Below are 18,027 nucleotides of genomic sequence, written 5' to 3' on the forward strand. Positions count from 1 at the left end.
TCAAATTGAAGTATTGATTTGATTCTTGCTTCTGAAATTTGAGTTTTTGGATTAATTGAGTTGACAATTCTGCACCTTACGTAATCTTTGAATGGGAATTCATTTAATTAATCAAAGAGGAACATTTGCCAATGGGAATTGGATTTGATTCTCTGATCTGAATTAACAACCAGAATTAGGGGTTTCTTAGGAATAAGTACACTTAATTCTGTAATCCTACGGTTCTAAGTCTTAATGCAACATGAAATTGAACTTCACCTAAGGGATTAGGGGGGATTAGTGGATTGTTAGGGTCAATGAGTTAAGGGATTAACCTTTGACTAGTTATATGTGAAACTGATTGTCAGTTAACCAATTGTTTGAATATTCTGAAGTATAATTGAATCAATATTGACATTCTTGTGAAGTAAAGTCCTAACTATTCTTCATTCCTATCTCATTTTGTCACAACTTTCATACTTTGTTTTTACTGCAAGTTTAATTCTTTGTATTGTTCAGGTTCATTGCTTTCATATGTTACATCCTTTCCAAATTTGTATGACTCAACTAGTTTTTGCTCTGTGAATTGGTAATTGAATTCTTAATTCCCTGTGGAGACGGTACATAGATCTTAAATTTACTCATTACTTGCTGCAATTCCTAGTGCATTTGCTAGTGTTTAGAGAATTTTAACAATAAGTTTTTGGCACCGTTGCCGGGGAGTTTGAGTTTCAATATCATTAGTAACAGAAAAATTGCTAGATTGAGTACTTGTTTTCTTAAATTTTCTCTGTAGTTAGTATTACATTCAAGTTACTCTGTTCTTATTTTAATAGATAAGTGTAGGATGCTAGTAGATAATTTTTGCACGATTCTGCAGTTTTGCATAATTCTGCAGTTGTTAGACTGGACTTTGATATGATTTTGCTGATATTTTTCTGCATAATCTTTGTTAGTGTATATCTTACTATTAAATTTTAGTTTAACTTGTTAGTTTTGATTTATATATGCGAAGGAAAAACAAAAATAAAGCCACTTTGGTATTTGATCCAGACATGGACCAAACTCTAAGAAGGTTAAGAAGTGAAGCAAGATTTAAGCAAATTCAAAGAGAGGAACACGAAAGTTCTACACCACCTCAAACCAGTCAGATTCCAAGACAAATAAAGATGGGAGAACAACCAAGAATGAGAACACTAGGGAACTATGCAGTTCCTAATCTTCAGGGATTTAGTTCTTTTATTCTGAGACCTACAATTCAGTGCAACCCCTTTGAGATAAAACTTGCACTTCTAAATCTGGTACAACAAGACCAATTTGCTGGAGGTCATTCAGAAGATCCAAATCTGCACATCTCCAAATTCTTGCAACTTTGTGACACAATCAGAATCAATGGGGTAAGTGAGGATGCAATCAGACTTAGATTATTCCCAATCTCATTGAGGGATAAAGCCAAGTGCTGGCTTCAAGCCCAGCCACAAGGGAGTATATCAACATGGGCTGATTTGGTGAACAAGTTCCTAATCAAGTATTTTCCCCTTTCAAAAGCTACAAAAATCAGAGGGGAGATTACATCTTTCGTTCAGCAAGATGGAGAGCCTTTGTATAAGACATGGGAAAGATGCAAGGAGTTATTGAGGAAGTGTCCCCATCACTGCATACCTAAATGGATGCAGCTTGAAACATTTTACAATGGAATAACTGCAGCAACTAAAACCATGATAGATGCAACAGCTGGTGGTTTATTGAGTTCAAAGACTTTGGAAGAAGCCCAGCAAATCATAGAAATGATTGCATCTTCGATGTATCAGAATATAAATGAAAGACAAGTTTCAAGGAGAGGAGGATATGATGTAAAATCCATAGAAGCCATGTTTGCTCAAAATCAACTTTAGAATCAACAATTTTCTGAACAGCTTGCTGCCTTGACTCAACAAATAAGTAACATGCAAACTGGTGTGGTTCAAAATTCACAACTGAGTTGTGATTTCTGTGGTGGCAACCATGTGAATGGAGCTTGTGATCCCACAGTTATAGAACAACCTGATCAAGTCAATTATATGGGCAATTATCAAAGGCCACAGCAACCATATCCACCTGGTTTCCAGCTAAATAACAATAGAGGATAGCAGTTTTCTAAGTGGAATCCACAGAATTCTACTACAAGAGGAAATACAGCTACTGCACCATTCCAAAGTGTAGCTCCTCAAGTCCAACAACAATATTTTCAAAGAAGTTCTTCTGCACAATTTCAAAAAAATCGAGGGTATTCAAATTCAAGACCATTGAGTGAGAAAGTGAATGGAATTGAAGAGACACTACTGTAGTTTATGAAGGTGACAGAAAATAATTTCAAAAATCAAGAAAGTTCTATAAAGAAATTAGAAACACAAATTGGGCAATTGGCTGAGCAACTTGCAAATAGAGATGAAGAAAGGTTCTCTAGTAGCACAATAGTGAATCCAAAGGAGTAATGCCAAGCCATAACCACTGGAAGTGGGGAAGTGGTTTCTAGCCCAAGAAAGAAAAATGAAGTCACAAATTCGAATGAGGAAAGTGAGCTGAAAAAAGAAGATTTTGAAAGTGGGAAATATACTATGTTGAAGAGGGGAGTGTTGTTGACAATCTAAACACTAGCAGCAAGTAATGAGTAATTTCTAAGAACAGGATATCATCTCCACACGGAATTTAGATTTCAAGTATCAATTCACAGAGTTGTAACCATTTGAGCCATACGAATTTGGAAGGAGAGTTGTAACATACAAAAGCAGTAAACCAAAGCAATTAAGAGTATAGAAAAACTTGCAGAAAAACAGATCAATGAATGAAATGTGAGATTAGAAATGGATTGAAAGATAGTTAGAAATTTATTTCACAAGCATATCAATATTAATTGAATGATACCTCTGAACATTTAAGCACTTAGTTAATTGCCAATCAGTTTCTCTTATCAATAGTCAAGTTTAATTCCTTAAATCATTGACCCTAACGTTAAACTGAAACTCTCTAATCCCTTAGGTGAAATTCAATTACACATTGCATTAAGACTTAGAACTAAAGATTGCAGAATTAAGTTTCCTTATCCCTAAGAGATTCCTAATTCTGGTTGCTGATTCATATCAGAAAAGCAAGTCCAATTCCCATTGGTAAAGGTTTCTCATTGATTAATCAATTGAATTTCCATTCAAAGATTATGTAAAGTGCAGAATTAGCAACTCAATTAAGCAAAGAACTCAAAGTTCAGAAGTAAAAGTAGAATTAATACATTAATACAAGTTCCATAAATCCCTAACTACAAGGAACTACTCAGACATGGAAGAAGAGAAAGAGAAAGAAGAAGAAGAAGAAGAAAAACTCAAGGAAGCCATAGCCGTGAGCTCCAATCCGATTCCTCTTTTTGGCAGCTTTGAGACTTGACCCCAATCTTCTCTCTCACTCTCTCTCAACGACCATCTAACAGAAATACGGGAAAATGAACCGAACTCCAAACCAAATCTAAGCGTTCTGGTATTTATAGAAATTTCCAAGTTTGAGCGTTGCCACTTTTCTCCATAATAGTAGCCACGCAGAGTCTCGAGTTGTTGTGCGTTAACACTTTTATGAGAAAAAGTGGTTATGCGCACTTTGCTGAGTTGAGAACTCTCTGGAATGCTCACTCTTGCTGGTAAAAGTGTCAACGCAGAGCTCAAGTGGTTGTGCGTTATTGCTTTTATGAGGAAAAGTGACTACGCGCAACTCGCCAAGTTGAAGGCTCTCTGGAACTATCACTTTGAATGATAATAGTTGCTACACAGAGCTTTCCTGATATTTTCACTCTCTGAAACGATCACTTTTACTGATAAGAGTGGTAACATAGAGCATTCTGAAACTTTGCCTTCTTTGGAACTATCACTCTTGCTAAAAAAGTGATTACGCCCAAGCTGTACTTCATCTTTGAGCTCTGGAGTGATCACTTTTACTGATAATAGTGATCACGCCTAGCCTGTATTCCTCATTCCTTGTGTTTTGAGCCCAGCCATGCTACTCTAGCTTTTCCTTTCCATTATATTTCTATTTTCATGAACCTTGCTCAGATTATTCCTACAAAAACGAGATTAAAACTTAATTTCTAAGCAGAATTACACAATTTGCTAAGATAACTACAAATTGAAATAAAACTCAAATTTATTATATTTTTCTGAGTTTTTCTACTTTTCTCATGTGTTTTTCTTATCAATTTAGTTAGAATTATGCTAAAATATCAGTAAAAACATGGATTCATCAGGGAGAAGAAGAATAAAAGTGCAGTAAAAAGCAAGAAAAGAGGGGCAAGAAGCAGAGATTTAAGCAGGCCTGCAAACCTATTAATAAAGAGCAGTACAAGAGATTACTTTTTTCAAAAGGAGTACAAGATCCTAGACAAGAAAAGTAGTTTGAAAGGTTCATTGATGTGTTCAACAGGCTCCAAATTAATATACCATTTGCAGAGGCATTAGAACAAATGCCTTTATATGCAAAGTTTATGAAAGAGCTCTTGTCTAAAAAGAGGAAGCTGGACATGGAAAAATTGGTACCACTCACTGAAGAGTGCAGTGCCATTTTGTAGAGAAAACTGCCTCAAAAGTTGAAGGATTCAGGGTCATTTAGCATACCCTGCTCTATTGGAAACTGCACAATAGGAAAAGCTCTTTGTGACTTGGGACCAAGCATAAATTTAATGTCACGACCCCTTTTTGTAAGGAACCCAGAACATTGTTTATACATCACATACTTATTTAAGATAAATAAATAATAGAGAATATAAGTATGAAATTCTCTTCTCAATTAAAATAAAACAAAGTTTCTTACAACAAATATCCAACAGAACAACATAATATTACATTTAGTTCATAATATTCAAAATACCCAAAATTATACTATATAGTTCCCTCTACATGAGGTCTCAAAATATAAGGGAAAAAGGACTTTGATGAAATATTACTCGACCCCAGCTTCTAACATTTCTTCACTGGCCCCTTAGCCTGTGAAGTAGATGCAACACCTGCTACATCTGCTCACGTACCACCGTACAATCATCGCAGTACACACGAACACAACGACATAGAAAGAAATGCAATGGTGAGCTTACCAAACTTAAAATAAAATCATATATATAGAGCAAAATATTTCTCACAGCAATAATCCCATGCATTTCCAGCCCATCTAATGCACAGCATGAAAACGGTTTCCAACTGCTTTCACAGCCTAAGTAATCCAGAAGGAACCGAGCCGGTCCGGGAGTGACCCATTCCGGTATCTGGATCCAGACAGCACAGCACAGCACAGCAGCTCAGCATGAACTTACTGTTACATGTCTACCCACCTAAACATGTAACTCGGCTCTATAATGATGCAAAACATATCTTAGCATGATGCACACCGCCAAAATTATTTTAACAGCTCAACTAAGGCAAGTTTATAGTAGATCAGCCAAAATCTCAGCATTTTAAATCAATTAACAGCAGTTACAGCTTCGAAAATAGCTTTTATTCAATAGATCTAACAAAATCATATTAAAACATCTTGAAATAGCATATTAAACCGTTCAAAACGTAGTTCATAGGTTAAAGTAAACTCCCCTTACCTCAGAAAGATGATTCACACTAGATCTATCGAATATTACTTGTTTTAATGCAAAATTTACCGAAGATTCAGTTTTAGAATGAAATTTCTCCTAAGAACACCATGAACTTCTATGACAAAGAGAAGGAGAAGAGAAACGAACGGTAAATCTAGCTTCAAACTTAAAGAAACTTACTTCAAATCCTTCAGAATAGACGTAGAATCTTTGATTTGATAAGAAATCTAAGTTTAGGAAGGTTTAGTATGAGAGAAATGGTGGTATTTGGCCTTAGAACCTTTGAGAACCTTGGATAATTTCATGTGAAGCCCCCTTTTTATAGAAAATTTTTGGAATTTACTGTTCATCGCCGGAAACATTGTTCACCGCCTTACTGTTCACGCCGGAAACACTGTTCAGGGCACTATTCACGCCGGAAAACACTGTGCACGCGTACTGTACACGCACTGTACGCGTATGTGACGTTATGATGATGCACTGATGACGTCAGCAGTCACTGTACATATGCGGTTTTTACTGTTCATACACGGTTTGTACGCGGTTTGCACTATTCATAGGTGGTTTTATTGTTCATCTGACACTGTTCATACAGTACCGTTCATTATTTATTTATTTATTTATTTATTTATTTTTAATTTTTTTATTTTTTTTAAAAATAATTTCAAACTCCATCTAAATCTATTCCAATACCAAATAATCCTTCAATTAACATTGAACAAGTATAAAATATTATAGATTACTCAATAATAAATCTCTAGCCTGACAATTCTCCCCCTGAAAATAAATTTTTGTCCTCGAAAATTTTATCCTTCAGAGAAAAGATGAGGGTACAACTTTCTCATTCTTTCCTCTAATTCCCATGTGGCATCACCAGTTACTGGATCCCAAATAACCTTTACTAACCGAATAGACTTGCCTCTAAGTTCCTTAACTCTAGTATCCTCAATACGAGCAGCTGGAACCTCTGTAGATAAATCATCTCTTAACTTCACAACATCAGGCTCGATTACATGAGACGTATCAGGAACATACTTTCTTAACTGCGACACATGGAAAACATTATGTAGTCCTGACAACTGAGGTGGTAGCACTAATTCATAGGCTACTGGTCCTCTACGATGTAATATCTGATATGGTCCTATGAATTTAGGTGTTAACTTCTTAGCTCTTAAAGCTCACCCCACACCTGTAGTGTGTGATACTCTCAAGAATACGTGATCACCAACCTCAAATTCTAGAGGTCTTCTGCGTTAGTCAGCATAAGATTTCTGTCGACTCTGGGTAGCTCTAAGCTTTTCTCTAATAAGTTCAACTTTCTCCTTAGTTTCTTGCAGCATTTCAGGTCCAACCATCAAATGTACTCCATCTTGGAACCAACAGATAGGGGTTCTACACCTTCTACCATACAGAGCTTCAAATGGTGCCATATCTATACTCGAATGGTAGCTATTATTATAAGTGAATTCTACCAAAGGAAGTATATCCTCCCAATTACTCTTCTGCTCTACAATACAAGTCCGCAATAAATCCTCTAAGGTCTGAATAATACGCTCAGATTAACCATCTGTCTGCGGATGATATGCAGAACTCAACCTCAACTGTGTGCCCATAGCTTCTTCGAAACTCTGCCAAAACTGGGAAGTGAATCGAGGATCCCTATCAGAGATAATACTAGAAGGTACTCCGTGTAACCTGACAATCTCTCTAATGTACAATTCTGCTAATTTCTCCAAGCTAAAGGTCATGTTAATTGGCAAGAAATATGCACTCTTGGTTAGCCTATCAACTGTGACCCACACGGCATCATGATTTTTAACTGTTCTAGGTAGATAGGACACAAAGTCCATAGTCACATGGTCCCACTTCCACTCTGGAATTTCCATTGTCTGCAACTCTCCTGGAGGGCTTTAGTGCTCCGCCTTTGCCTTCTGGCAAGTCAAACAAGCTTTAACAAATTCAGCTATCTCTCGCTTCATGCCTGGCCACCAAAACATCTACTTTAGATCTTGATACATCTTGGTAACACCAGGATGAATGTTGAGATTACCCTTATGTCCTTCTTCTAGAATTGCTTTCTTTAATTCAGTATCTCTAGGGACACAAACTCAACCTTGGCATCTGAGAATACCATCAGCACCTTTACTAAAACCCTTTGCTTTATCTGTCCCTAAGAGAAATACAATCCGACATAACATCGGATCCCACAAGTGTTTGTCTTTAATTTCCTGTAAGAAATTATTAGTTACCACAATTCGGCTACAACTAATCTTTTCAGGTGATAAGTCTACATGTATGTTCAGGTCTTGGAATTGTTCTACCAAAAGAGTTTCACTAACTCTTAAGGAGAATGCCTGAACCACATTCCTACTTAATGCATCGGCCACCACGTTAGATTTTCCTCGATGGTATTGGAGCTGAAAATCATAATCTTTAAGGAATTTCACCCAACGTCTTTGCCTCATATTTAACTCTCGCTGATCAAATAAATACTTCAGACTCTTGTGATCACTATACACATCAAACTGAGCTCTATAAAGATAGTGCCGCCACACCTTCAAAGCAAAGACTACAGCAGCTAACTCAAGATCATGGATCGGGTAATTTCGCTCATGAGTTCGCAATTGGCGAGATGCATAAGCTACCACTCTCTTTTCCTGCATTAACACACATCCCAATCCCTGATGGGAAGCATCACAGTACACCTTGAACGGTCGATTAGTATCAGGGAGAATCAACACCAGTGAGGAAGTTAATCTCTGCTTCAACTCATTAAAGCTTTGTTCACATTCCTCAGTCCATAAAAAGGGTTGATCACGGCGAGTTAACCGTGTTAATGGTGCAGCTATCTTCACAAATCCCTCTATAAATCTCCGGTAGTAGCCTGCTAGGCCCACAAAACTACGAATCTCTGTGGCTGTCTTAGGCCTTTCCCATTGCAACACTGCTTCAACTTTGTAAGGATCAACTGCAATTCCCTTAGCGGAAAAACATGACCAAGGAACTTCACTTCCTCTAGCCAAAACTCACACTTAGACAATGTAGCATACAATTGTTTCTCCCTTAAAACACTAAGTACAGTCCTTAAATGCTCTGCATGTTCCTCTGACGAACTAGAATAAATCAAAATATCATCAATAAAGACTACCACAAATCGATCCAGGAAAGGTCTAAAGATCTGATTCATGTAGTCCATAAACACAGCTGGAGCATTTGTGACTCCAAAGGGCATCACTATATACTCATAATGGCCATATCTAGTGCGAAAAGCAGTCTTAGGAATATCTTCATCCTTCACTCGGATCTGATGGTACCCAGACTTCAAATCAATCTTAGAGAATACCTTAGCACCTCTCAGCTGGTCCACCAAATCATCGATTCGCGGCAACGGGTACTTATTCTTAATTGTCAACTTATTCAACTTGCGATAATCAACACATAATCTAGAACTGCCGTCCTTCTTTTTCACCAAGAGAACTGGTGCTCCCCAAGGCGATACGCTCGGCCTAATCATCTGTTTCCGCATTAGATCCTCGATCTGCTCCTTAAGTTTCATCAACTCTTTCGGTGCCATTCTGTAAGGTGCTACAGACACTGGCTCAGCTCCAGGAATCAAATCTATAGAAAACTCCACCTCTCTACGTGGAGGTATTCCAGGAATATCCTCTGGAAAAATCTCAAGGAACTCTCGTACTACTGGTATTGACTGAAGGCTTTGCTCCACTTCTGCATTCATAACTCCCAACAAAACAAAACAAGATACTCCCTCACCTAAGGATGTTTCTACTTGGCGAGTAGAAATCAATTCTACACAGCCTTGCTGCTCAGGAAAGACTAAACACCTCCGGTCACAATCAATTAGCACACGATTGGCAGCTAGCCAATTCATACCCAAGATTACATCTAACCCTGACATCGGGATACAAATAAGATTTACTTTGTACTTTCGTCCCTCAATTACTATGAGGCACCTAACACAAACCGTTGAAGTCTTAATCGAACTTAAAGTAGGTGTCGATACTACCAATTCACATCCTAGATCGCTCACTGGTAACCCTAAGGTTCTCACACAAATGTCCGCAATAAAAGAGTGCGTGGCTCCAGAACCAAACAATACAGAAAGAGAAGTACCTGCCACTACCGCTGTCCCCTGGACAAGATCCGTTGCCTGAGCTGCCTCTGATGCAGAAGTAGTGAATACACGTCCCTCTGCTCTCGATCTGGTTGTCGTTGGAGCCCTAGTCGCTTTAGGCCTAACAGCGTGCAAGGCGCTAGCAGAAGATGAAACTGCCCCACTAGGCGTAGGACAGTCCCTAGCAAGATGCCCTGGCTGTTGGCACGAGAAGCAAACCCTGACATCAGCCTGTGGGCACTGGCTCAGGTAGTGTGGCCCACCACACCTGAAACATCTGACAATCTGCAGCACTGAGGCTCTAGGAGCAGAAGAAGTTGCTCCAGTAGGCTGAAATGCAGAAGTAACAGTCCCTATTGGCAGCGGGGCTGATGCTGCCGATCCTCTCTACTGAGATGGTCGAGATTGCTGTTGGCGTAGTGACCGACTGTAGGGGCCCTTCTTAGCACCCTTACTTCCATTACCATAGCTACTAGCACTCTACTAGATGGAGCCTTCCCAACTCCACCAACATCCTCTGCATTAAGACTCTCTATAATGGTGGCTTGATCCACCAAGTCAGCAAACTCCATGATCCTGAGTTGAATCAAAATCCTCTTTATGTCAGTTCTCAGCCAGTCTAAAAACCTTTGACATCTCCACTCCTCTGAGGTCGGGTGAGAATAAAATCTGTAAAGCCGCTCAAACTGTATTGCATACTCATAGACTGATGAGTTTCCTTGCACCAAGTTTAGAAACTCCCGCTCTTTGGCAGCACGAACATGGGAAGGGAAAAACTTTCCCAGAAAACTACTTCTAAATACAGCCCAAGTGATGACTTCACCTCGGGCTTCCAGCATAGCACGAGCTCTGTGCCACCACATATCTGCATCCCCTGTCAGCAAATAAGTAGCATATAACACCTTCCTCTCCTCGACGCAACCCATAGTTAGGAAGATCTTCTCAATCTCCCTGATCCAGAGTTCAGCAGCATCTGGTCCATCCACCCCCGTGAATTGAGGAGGATCATTCTTCCTAAACTCTGACAACCCATGGTATTCAGGAGGAGGTGCAGCTGAGGCAATAGTTGCTGCTGCCTGTGCTGTAGCAGCGGCTTGGTTTGCAGCTTGCTCCTGTTGAATCATATCTAAACTCTACCTAACAGTGGCTGCCATGGCCTCCATGGTGTGAGCCATTTGGTTCACGTCAGCAGGAGGAGGGTTTGCAGCAGATCTTCTTGGTCTAGCTATCCTAATATATAGACTAGCTTAGATTACTAACGTTTCACACATTCAGCAATACCACCACATAGCTATATTCACAGATTCAACTTACAGTGATATATTCATATTTAGTATATCATAACAATTTAATCAGTTTAGCACTGAGGATAACATCATATCAGCATTCACACAGCATAGCAAACACACTTATCTCAGCAATCATTTACAACTTAGCTCAACAGCCTCTTATTCATACAGTATGACTCACCTATAGCTCACCCCAGTACCATATACCAAAATTTCCTACATCTGTCATGTCTGAGAATCGAGGAGATCAAGCTCGTTCCCTTACAACCTGATGATTAGAAATTATGATATATGATTTACAGCTAAAATTCACATGTCTAATATGCACAACTAACGTCTAACAACCTCACCCCGTAGGTTTACCTAGACCATGCTCTGATACCACTAAAATGTCATGACCCATTTTTGTAAGGAATCGAGAACATTGTTTGTACATCACATACTTATTTAAGATAAATAAATAATAGAGAATATAAGTATGAAATTCTCTTCTCAATTAAAATAAAACAAAGTTTCTTACAACAAATATCCAACAGAACAACATAATATTACATTTAGTTCATAATATTCAAAATACCCAAAATTATACTATATAGTTCCCTCTATATGAGGTCTCAAAATATAAGGGGAAAAGGACTTTGATGAAATATTACTCGACCCCAGCTTCTAACATTTCTTCACTGGCCCCTCAGCCTGTGAAGTAGATGCAACACCTGCTACATCTGCTCACGTACCACCGTACGATCATCGCAGTACACACGCACACAACGACATAGAAAGAAATGCAAGGGTGAGCTTACCAAACATAAAATAAAATTATATATATAGAGCAAAATATTTCTCACAGCAATAATCCCATGCATTTCCAGCCCATCTAATACACAACATGAAAACAGTTTCCAACTGGTTTCACAGCCTAAGTAATCCAGAAGGAACCGAGCCAGTCCGGGAGCGACCCATTCCGGTATCTGGATCCAGACAGCACAACATAGCAGCTCAGCATGAACTTACCGTTACACGTCTACCCACCTAAACATGTAACTCATGTGAAGCCCCCTTTTTATAGAAAATTTTTGAAATTTACTGTTCATCGCCGGAAACATTGTTCACCGCCTTACTGTTCACGCCGGAAACACTGTTCAGGGCACTATTCATGCCGAAAAATACTGTGCACGCGTACTGTACACGTATGTGACGTCAGCCATGACGTCATGATGATGTCACTGATGACGTCAGCAGTCACTGTACATACGCAGTTTTTACTGTTCATACACGGTTTGTACGTGGTTTGCACTGTTCATAGGCAGTTTTACTATTCATCTGACACTGTTCATTTTTATTTTTTTTATTTTTTTTAAAATAATTTCAAACTCCATCTAAATCTATTCCAATACCAAATAATCCTTCAATTAACATTGAACAAGTATAAAATATTATAGATTACTCAATAATAAATCTCTAGCCTGACATTTAATGCCTTTAGCCGTTATGAAGAAGCTGGGAATTGAAGAGGTAAAGCCAACAGGGATAACACTTCAACTAGCAGATAGATCTTATACATATCCCTATGGAGTAGTGGAAGACCTCTTAGTCAAGGTGGACAAGTTTATATTCCCTACAGACTTTGTCATATTTGATATGGAGGTAGATGCGAATATCCCTCTCATATTAGGAAGGCCATTCTTAGCCATAGGGAGAGCCTTGATTGATGTGCAGAAAGGTGAATTAATGCTAAGAGTACAATAGGAGAAAGTCATTTTTAATGTATTTGAGGCCATCAAACATCCAAGTGATGATATAAGCTGCATGAAGATTGATGTAATAGATGTTGTAATACCACATTCTTTGAAAAAAAATGAGGAAAATGCAGTCTTGGAAAGCACATTAACTGCAAAAAAATGGAGTATTCATGAAGAGCAAGAGGAGGAAGTGAAAGACTGCATTCTGCAATTAGATTCTCTTTCCTGTATGACTAATGAAATAAACCAACTTAAGGAAGAACTACATCAAGAAGAGGAGAAGAAAGAAGAGCCCAAAGTGGAGCTTAAGCAAACTTGTAATAATAAACAACAATCTGAGAAAAGACTAAGAAGAAAAACTCTTAAGAGTGTTAAGAGAACACAAATCTGCACTAGGATGGTGGATTTCAGATCTGAAAGGTATAGATCCCTCTTTCTGCATGCATAGAATTTTATTTGAGGAAAATTGCAAGCCTGTTGTCCAACCTCAAAGAAGACTTAATCCAACTATGAAGGAGGTAGTGAGGCAAGAGGTGATGAAACTAATCGATGCAGGAGTTATTTATCCTATTTCGGATAGTTCATGGGTTAGTCCGGTTCATGTGGTGCCTAAGAAGGGAGGTATAACTGTTGTTCCAAATGAAAAAAAAATGAATTAATACCTACTAGGACATTAATCGGATGGCGAATGTGCATAGATTATAGGAAGTTGAATGATGCATCAAGAAAAGATCATTTTCCTCTTCCATTTGCTGATCAAATGCTAGAAAGATTGGCTGAGTTTGACTACTATTGTTTCCTAGATGGATATTTTGGTTACAACCAGATTGCAGTTGACCTAAGAGACCAAGAAAAGACAACATTCACTTGTCCTTTTGGAGTTTTTGCATATAGAAGAATGTCATTTGGGCTGTGCAATGCTCCAACTACATTCCAAAGGTGTATGTTGTCCATTTTTTCTGATATGATTGAAAGAATTATAGAGGTTTTTATGGATGATTTTTCTGTATTTGGTAATTCTTTTTATCAGTGTCTAGCTAATTTATCTCTTGTTTTGCAACGTTGTCAAGACTCAAATCTTGTGCTCAATTTGGAAAAGTGTCATTTTATGGTACAAGAAGGGTAGTCTTAGGACATAAGATTTTAGCAAGGGGAATGGAAGTGGATCCTGCAAAAGTAGAAGTAGTTGAGAAGCTGCCTCCACCTGTAAATGTTAGAGGAATAATAAGCTTTTTGGGACATGCTGGATTCTATCGCAGGTTCATTAAAGACTTTTCTAAAATTGCCAAGCCATTGAGTGAATTGTTGAGTAAGGATGTAGAATTTGTTTTTGATGATAAGTGCTTAGTAGCTTTTAATACTTTGAAAGAAAAATTAATTTCTACACCTGTACTTGTTAAACCAGATTGGGAATTACCTTTTGAACTGATGTGTGATGCTAGTGGTGTAGCTATAGGAGCAGTTTTAGGCCAAAGAAAAGACAAGAAACTGCATGTTATTCATTATGCTAGTAGAGTTCTTAACCCTGCACAAATTAATTACACTACTACTGAAAAAAGAACTCTTAGCTATAGTTTTTGCATTTGACAAGTTTTGGTCTTATTTAATAAGGTCCAAAGTTATAGTTTACACTAACCATGCTGCTCTTAAGTATCTTTTGTCAAAGCAGGATGCCAAGCCCAGATTATTAAGGTGGATTTTACTCCTTCAAGAATTCAAGTTGGAGATCAAAGACAAGAAAAGAAAGGAGAATGGAGTTGCTAACCACTTGTCAACATTACCACTTGAGGCAATACCGTTGGAAGTGGACCAAATAAAAGAAGAGTTTCCAGACGAGATCTTATTCAAGATTGAATCACAGCCCTAGTTTGCTGATATGGCCAATTTTAAAGCTACAAATCATGTTCCAAATTGGATAAGTTGGCAGTAGAGAAAGAAATTCTTCCATGATAGCAAATATTATGTGTGGGAAGATCCATTACTATTCAAAATTGGAATTGATGGGCTGCTGAGAAGGTGTATACCAGAGAAAGAGCAAGAAGATGTTTTGTGGCATTGTCATAGTTCAGAATATGGACAACATCATGGTAGTTCAAGGACAGCAGCCAAGGTCCTGCAATCTGGACTTTTCTGGCCCACATTGTTTAAGGATGCTAAGAAATATGTGGAAAGATGTGATAGATGCCAGAGAATGGGAAATATTTCCAGGAAACATGAGATGCCACTACAAAACATACTTGAGGTAGAGCTATTTGACATGTGGGGGATAGACTTCATAGGTCCTTTCCCTACTTCATTCTCGAATGAGTACATGTTAGTAGCAGTTGACTATGTGTCCAAATGGGTGGAAGCAATTCCTACCATATCCAATGATGCAAGGACTGTTATTTCATTCATCAAAAAGAACGTTTTCTCAAGATTTGGAGTGCCTAAAATTCTGATAAGTGATGGAGGAAGCCATTTCTGCAAAAATATCTAGAATCAGTCCAAGAGAAGTATGGAGTCAAGCATAGAATAGCTACACCTTATCACCCTCAAACAAGTGGTCAAGTGGAGGTTTCTAAAAGAGAAATAAAATAGATTTTGGAGAAGGTGGTGAGTAATTCAAGGAAGGACTGGTCCAAGAAAGTGGATGATGCTTTGTGGGCATATAGGACAGCCTGCAAAGCCTGCAAGACACCAATTGGGATGTCTCCTTATCAGCTAGTGTATGGGAAGGCCTGCCACTTACCAATGGAGCTAGAACATAAAGTCTTTTGGGCTGTAAAATGGTTGAATTTTTATCAAGTTGGTGCAGGAAACAAAAGACTGTTACAGCTGCATGAATTGGATAAGTTCATACTCAATGCATATGAAAATGCCAAAATATATAAGGAAAGGACCAAAAAGATGCATGACAAATTTATTCTGAAAAGGGATATCAAACCTAGGCAATCTGTGTTACTTTTCAATTCAAGGTTGAGATTGTTTCCAGGGAAGTTAAAATCTAAGTGGTCTGGACCTTTTGTGGTGAAAGAGGTATTTCTATATGGTGCTGTACTAATAGCAGATCCAAAGGATGGGAGAGAGTTCAAAGTGAATGGGCAGAGACTAAAAATTTACCTTGGTGGTCAAGTAGAGAAAGCCCAAGTGTGTATGAAATTGGTTCCTCTTGAGTGAGGAACAACTAATGTCAAGCTAGTGACATTAAAGAAGCGCTTTGTGAGAGGCAACTCACATTTCTAACCCATTTTAAGCTTTCTATAGTGTTTTAGAATTCTGCATATTCATGTTTTACAATCTTCTGCTTTTCTGCAAATATTCTGTTAAGTCTATTTTCTGAGGTACATTTAGGTAATTAAATTGAGATTCAATGCTTAGAGTGTGTATCTGAAAGTTTAGAGTGTGACAAATAAGTTAATGGAGTTCTGAAAGGTAAATGACTAATGAAAGGAGTTACTATGTTATAGGGAAGGAGCTATGCAGAGAGGAAATCTTGAGGTTATCCTCTGGAGTAATCACTTTTACTGAAAAAAGTGATCACGCAGAAGTATCAAGGTAATACACTTCTCTAGAACACTCACTCTCACTAATGAGAGTGATTACGCAGAGACAGATGGGAAAACTAACTCTCTACAACGCTTCCTTTTATTGGCAAAAGTTGCTATGCATAAGTAAGTACACTTTCAATCTTTGTACTTTACTCCTTTTATTCAAAAAAGTTGTCATGAGGCTGTGGGTTATCACTTTGCCCAGCAATAGTGATAACGCGGCCCTCACCCTGAAAAATCAACTCTCTGGAATGCTCACTCTGATTAAAAATAGTGATGACGTTGGGACCATTTAATGATGCAACGTTCATTTTTTATTTTAAAAGTAGTCACGTGCCAAGCGTAACTATAAATACTCCCTATAACACGCACACACACATTCACTCTTAAAATCCAACTTATCTCTGAATGTCCTTTGCATTCTAAATCTCTCTGTGTGTCGACAAACAACAACAAGCTTTTTCTCACTCATTTATGCATTTCCCTACAAGGTATGCACACCCTCATTTTTCTGAAACTGTGGATTACTGTGCTTAATGTTTTTGGGTAATCATGTTGGGGTAATGACAAACTATTCTGATAAGGTATTACTCTGAATAGGGTTTATTTGGCATGTATGAATTTTGAGGGAGATTCTAATCTGCATTATACCATTCATCTGAATAAAACCTGAAATGTGCCCCTTGTTGTTACTTGGTTGTGCTTTAATAGTGAATACATTCTTAAATTGCTATTTAGGGATACAATCGAATTCATTTGGAGGTAATGGTGCACTATTCTGATTATATTTGGTAGGGCATTACTCTAAATAGAGTTTATTTGTCATATATGAATTTTAGGGAAACTAGAATCTACATTACGCTATTTCTCTAAATAAAATCTGCAGAAATTCGAGCAACTTAAATAGAAGTCAGTGAAATATTTGATGAGGGCAATATGACACTGTTATGATATTATTCTGAATAGGAATGTGAGAATGGAAATTTCTGAAAATGACTATTTGAAATTACCTGTTGTTTTGAAATCAATTCTGCATTACTTTGATAAAATGTTCTTTACCAACAATGAGTGAGTTGCATAACTACGCCTTAAAATAGGTAGAAACTGGTCAAAATTCCTCTACATCACCCTATTTTTCTAAGAAAGTGTGCACTCAAAACATACAAAATTAGGGAGATCAGTTTAAAATTCTTTGAATATAGTTGTTCAAATCTGTGCACTTGTGCTTTTCTATCTGCATATTGATATGCCATTTATGCTTAAAATAGTTTTCTAGTGAAATTACAGAGTTTGTTGAAAGGTTGATTGATAACCTGAAATGATTCTTCTGCGTTAACATGAAATGCTCTGAGAGTGTGCACGTTGAATTTATATATTAAGAGTTAACATGTTCTGGTTGTCAATGCTTAATAATGTGCAGTGATGCTTGTGTATAGTATATTAACTCATCATTATAGCAGAATACATGTTACGCTATTAGAAAAAGGGAGTTTCTGTAAATTGTTTGATTGCAAATTCTTCAGTATAAAACTTTATACTTAGGCAACTGGTGTTTTGCAAGAAGTTAACTTGCACATTTTTATTATTCATTGCAGCAACTAAAAATGGTCAGAACTTCTATGAACACACCAGTTGGCTCCTCCAGGAAGACTCAGGCTCGATCTTTCAGCAACACTCCAAAGAGGAGATCCAAGTTGGATCCACCAGAAACACTCTTAAATCAAAGAAGGTCAGAACAGATGGTGCTTCAGCTTCATCCCCA

At 37.8% G+C, this 18,027-nt stretch overlaps 1 protein-coding gene and 1 non-coding gene across 2 annotated transcripts; both read right to left on the reverse strand.

The window, feature by feature from the left end:
* Nucleotides 1–1,532: 1,532 nt before the first annotated feature.
* LOC113848601 lies at nucleotides 1,533–1,639 on the reverse strand. The gene has a single exon (XR_003501865.1). It is a non-coding gene; the product is annotated as a small nucleolar RNA R71 (small nucleolar RNA).
* A 310-nt stretch (nucleotides 1,640–1,949) lies between these two features.
* Nucleotides 1,950–10,831, reverse strand: LOC113874650. The gene is made up of 7 exons (XM_027512864.1): nucleotides 10,172–10,831; nucleotides 9,707–10,037; nucleotides 9,347–9,484; nucleotides 9,075–9,193; nucleotides 8,481–9,023; nucleotides 6,482–6,618; nucleotides 1,950–2,022 (listed from the first exon to the last, which is right to left on the reverse strand). The coding sequence occupies exons 1-7, from the start codon at nucleotides 10,829–10,831 to the stop codon at nucleotides 1,950–1,952; spliced, it is 2,001 nt and encodes a 666-aa protein (XP_027368665.1).
* Between the last annotated feature and the right edge of the window lie 7,196 nt (nucleotides 10,832–18,027).

Source organism: Abrus precatorius, unplaced genomic scaffold (assembly GCF_003935025.1).
Source record: "Abrus precatorius isolate BTA unplaced genomic scaffold, Abrus_2018 Scaffold8, whole genome shotgun sequence".
Lineage (NCBI taxonomy): Eukaryota > Viridiplantae > Streptophyta > Magnoliopsida > Fabales > Fabaceae > Abrus > Abrus precatorius.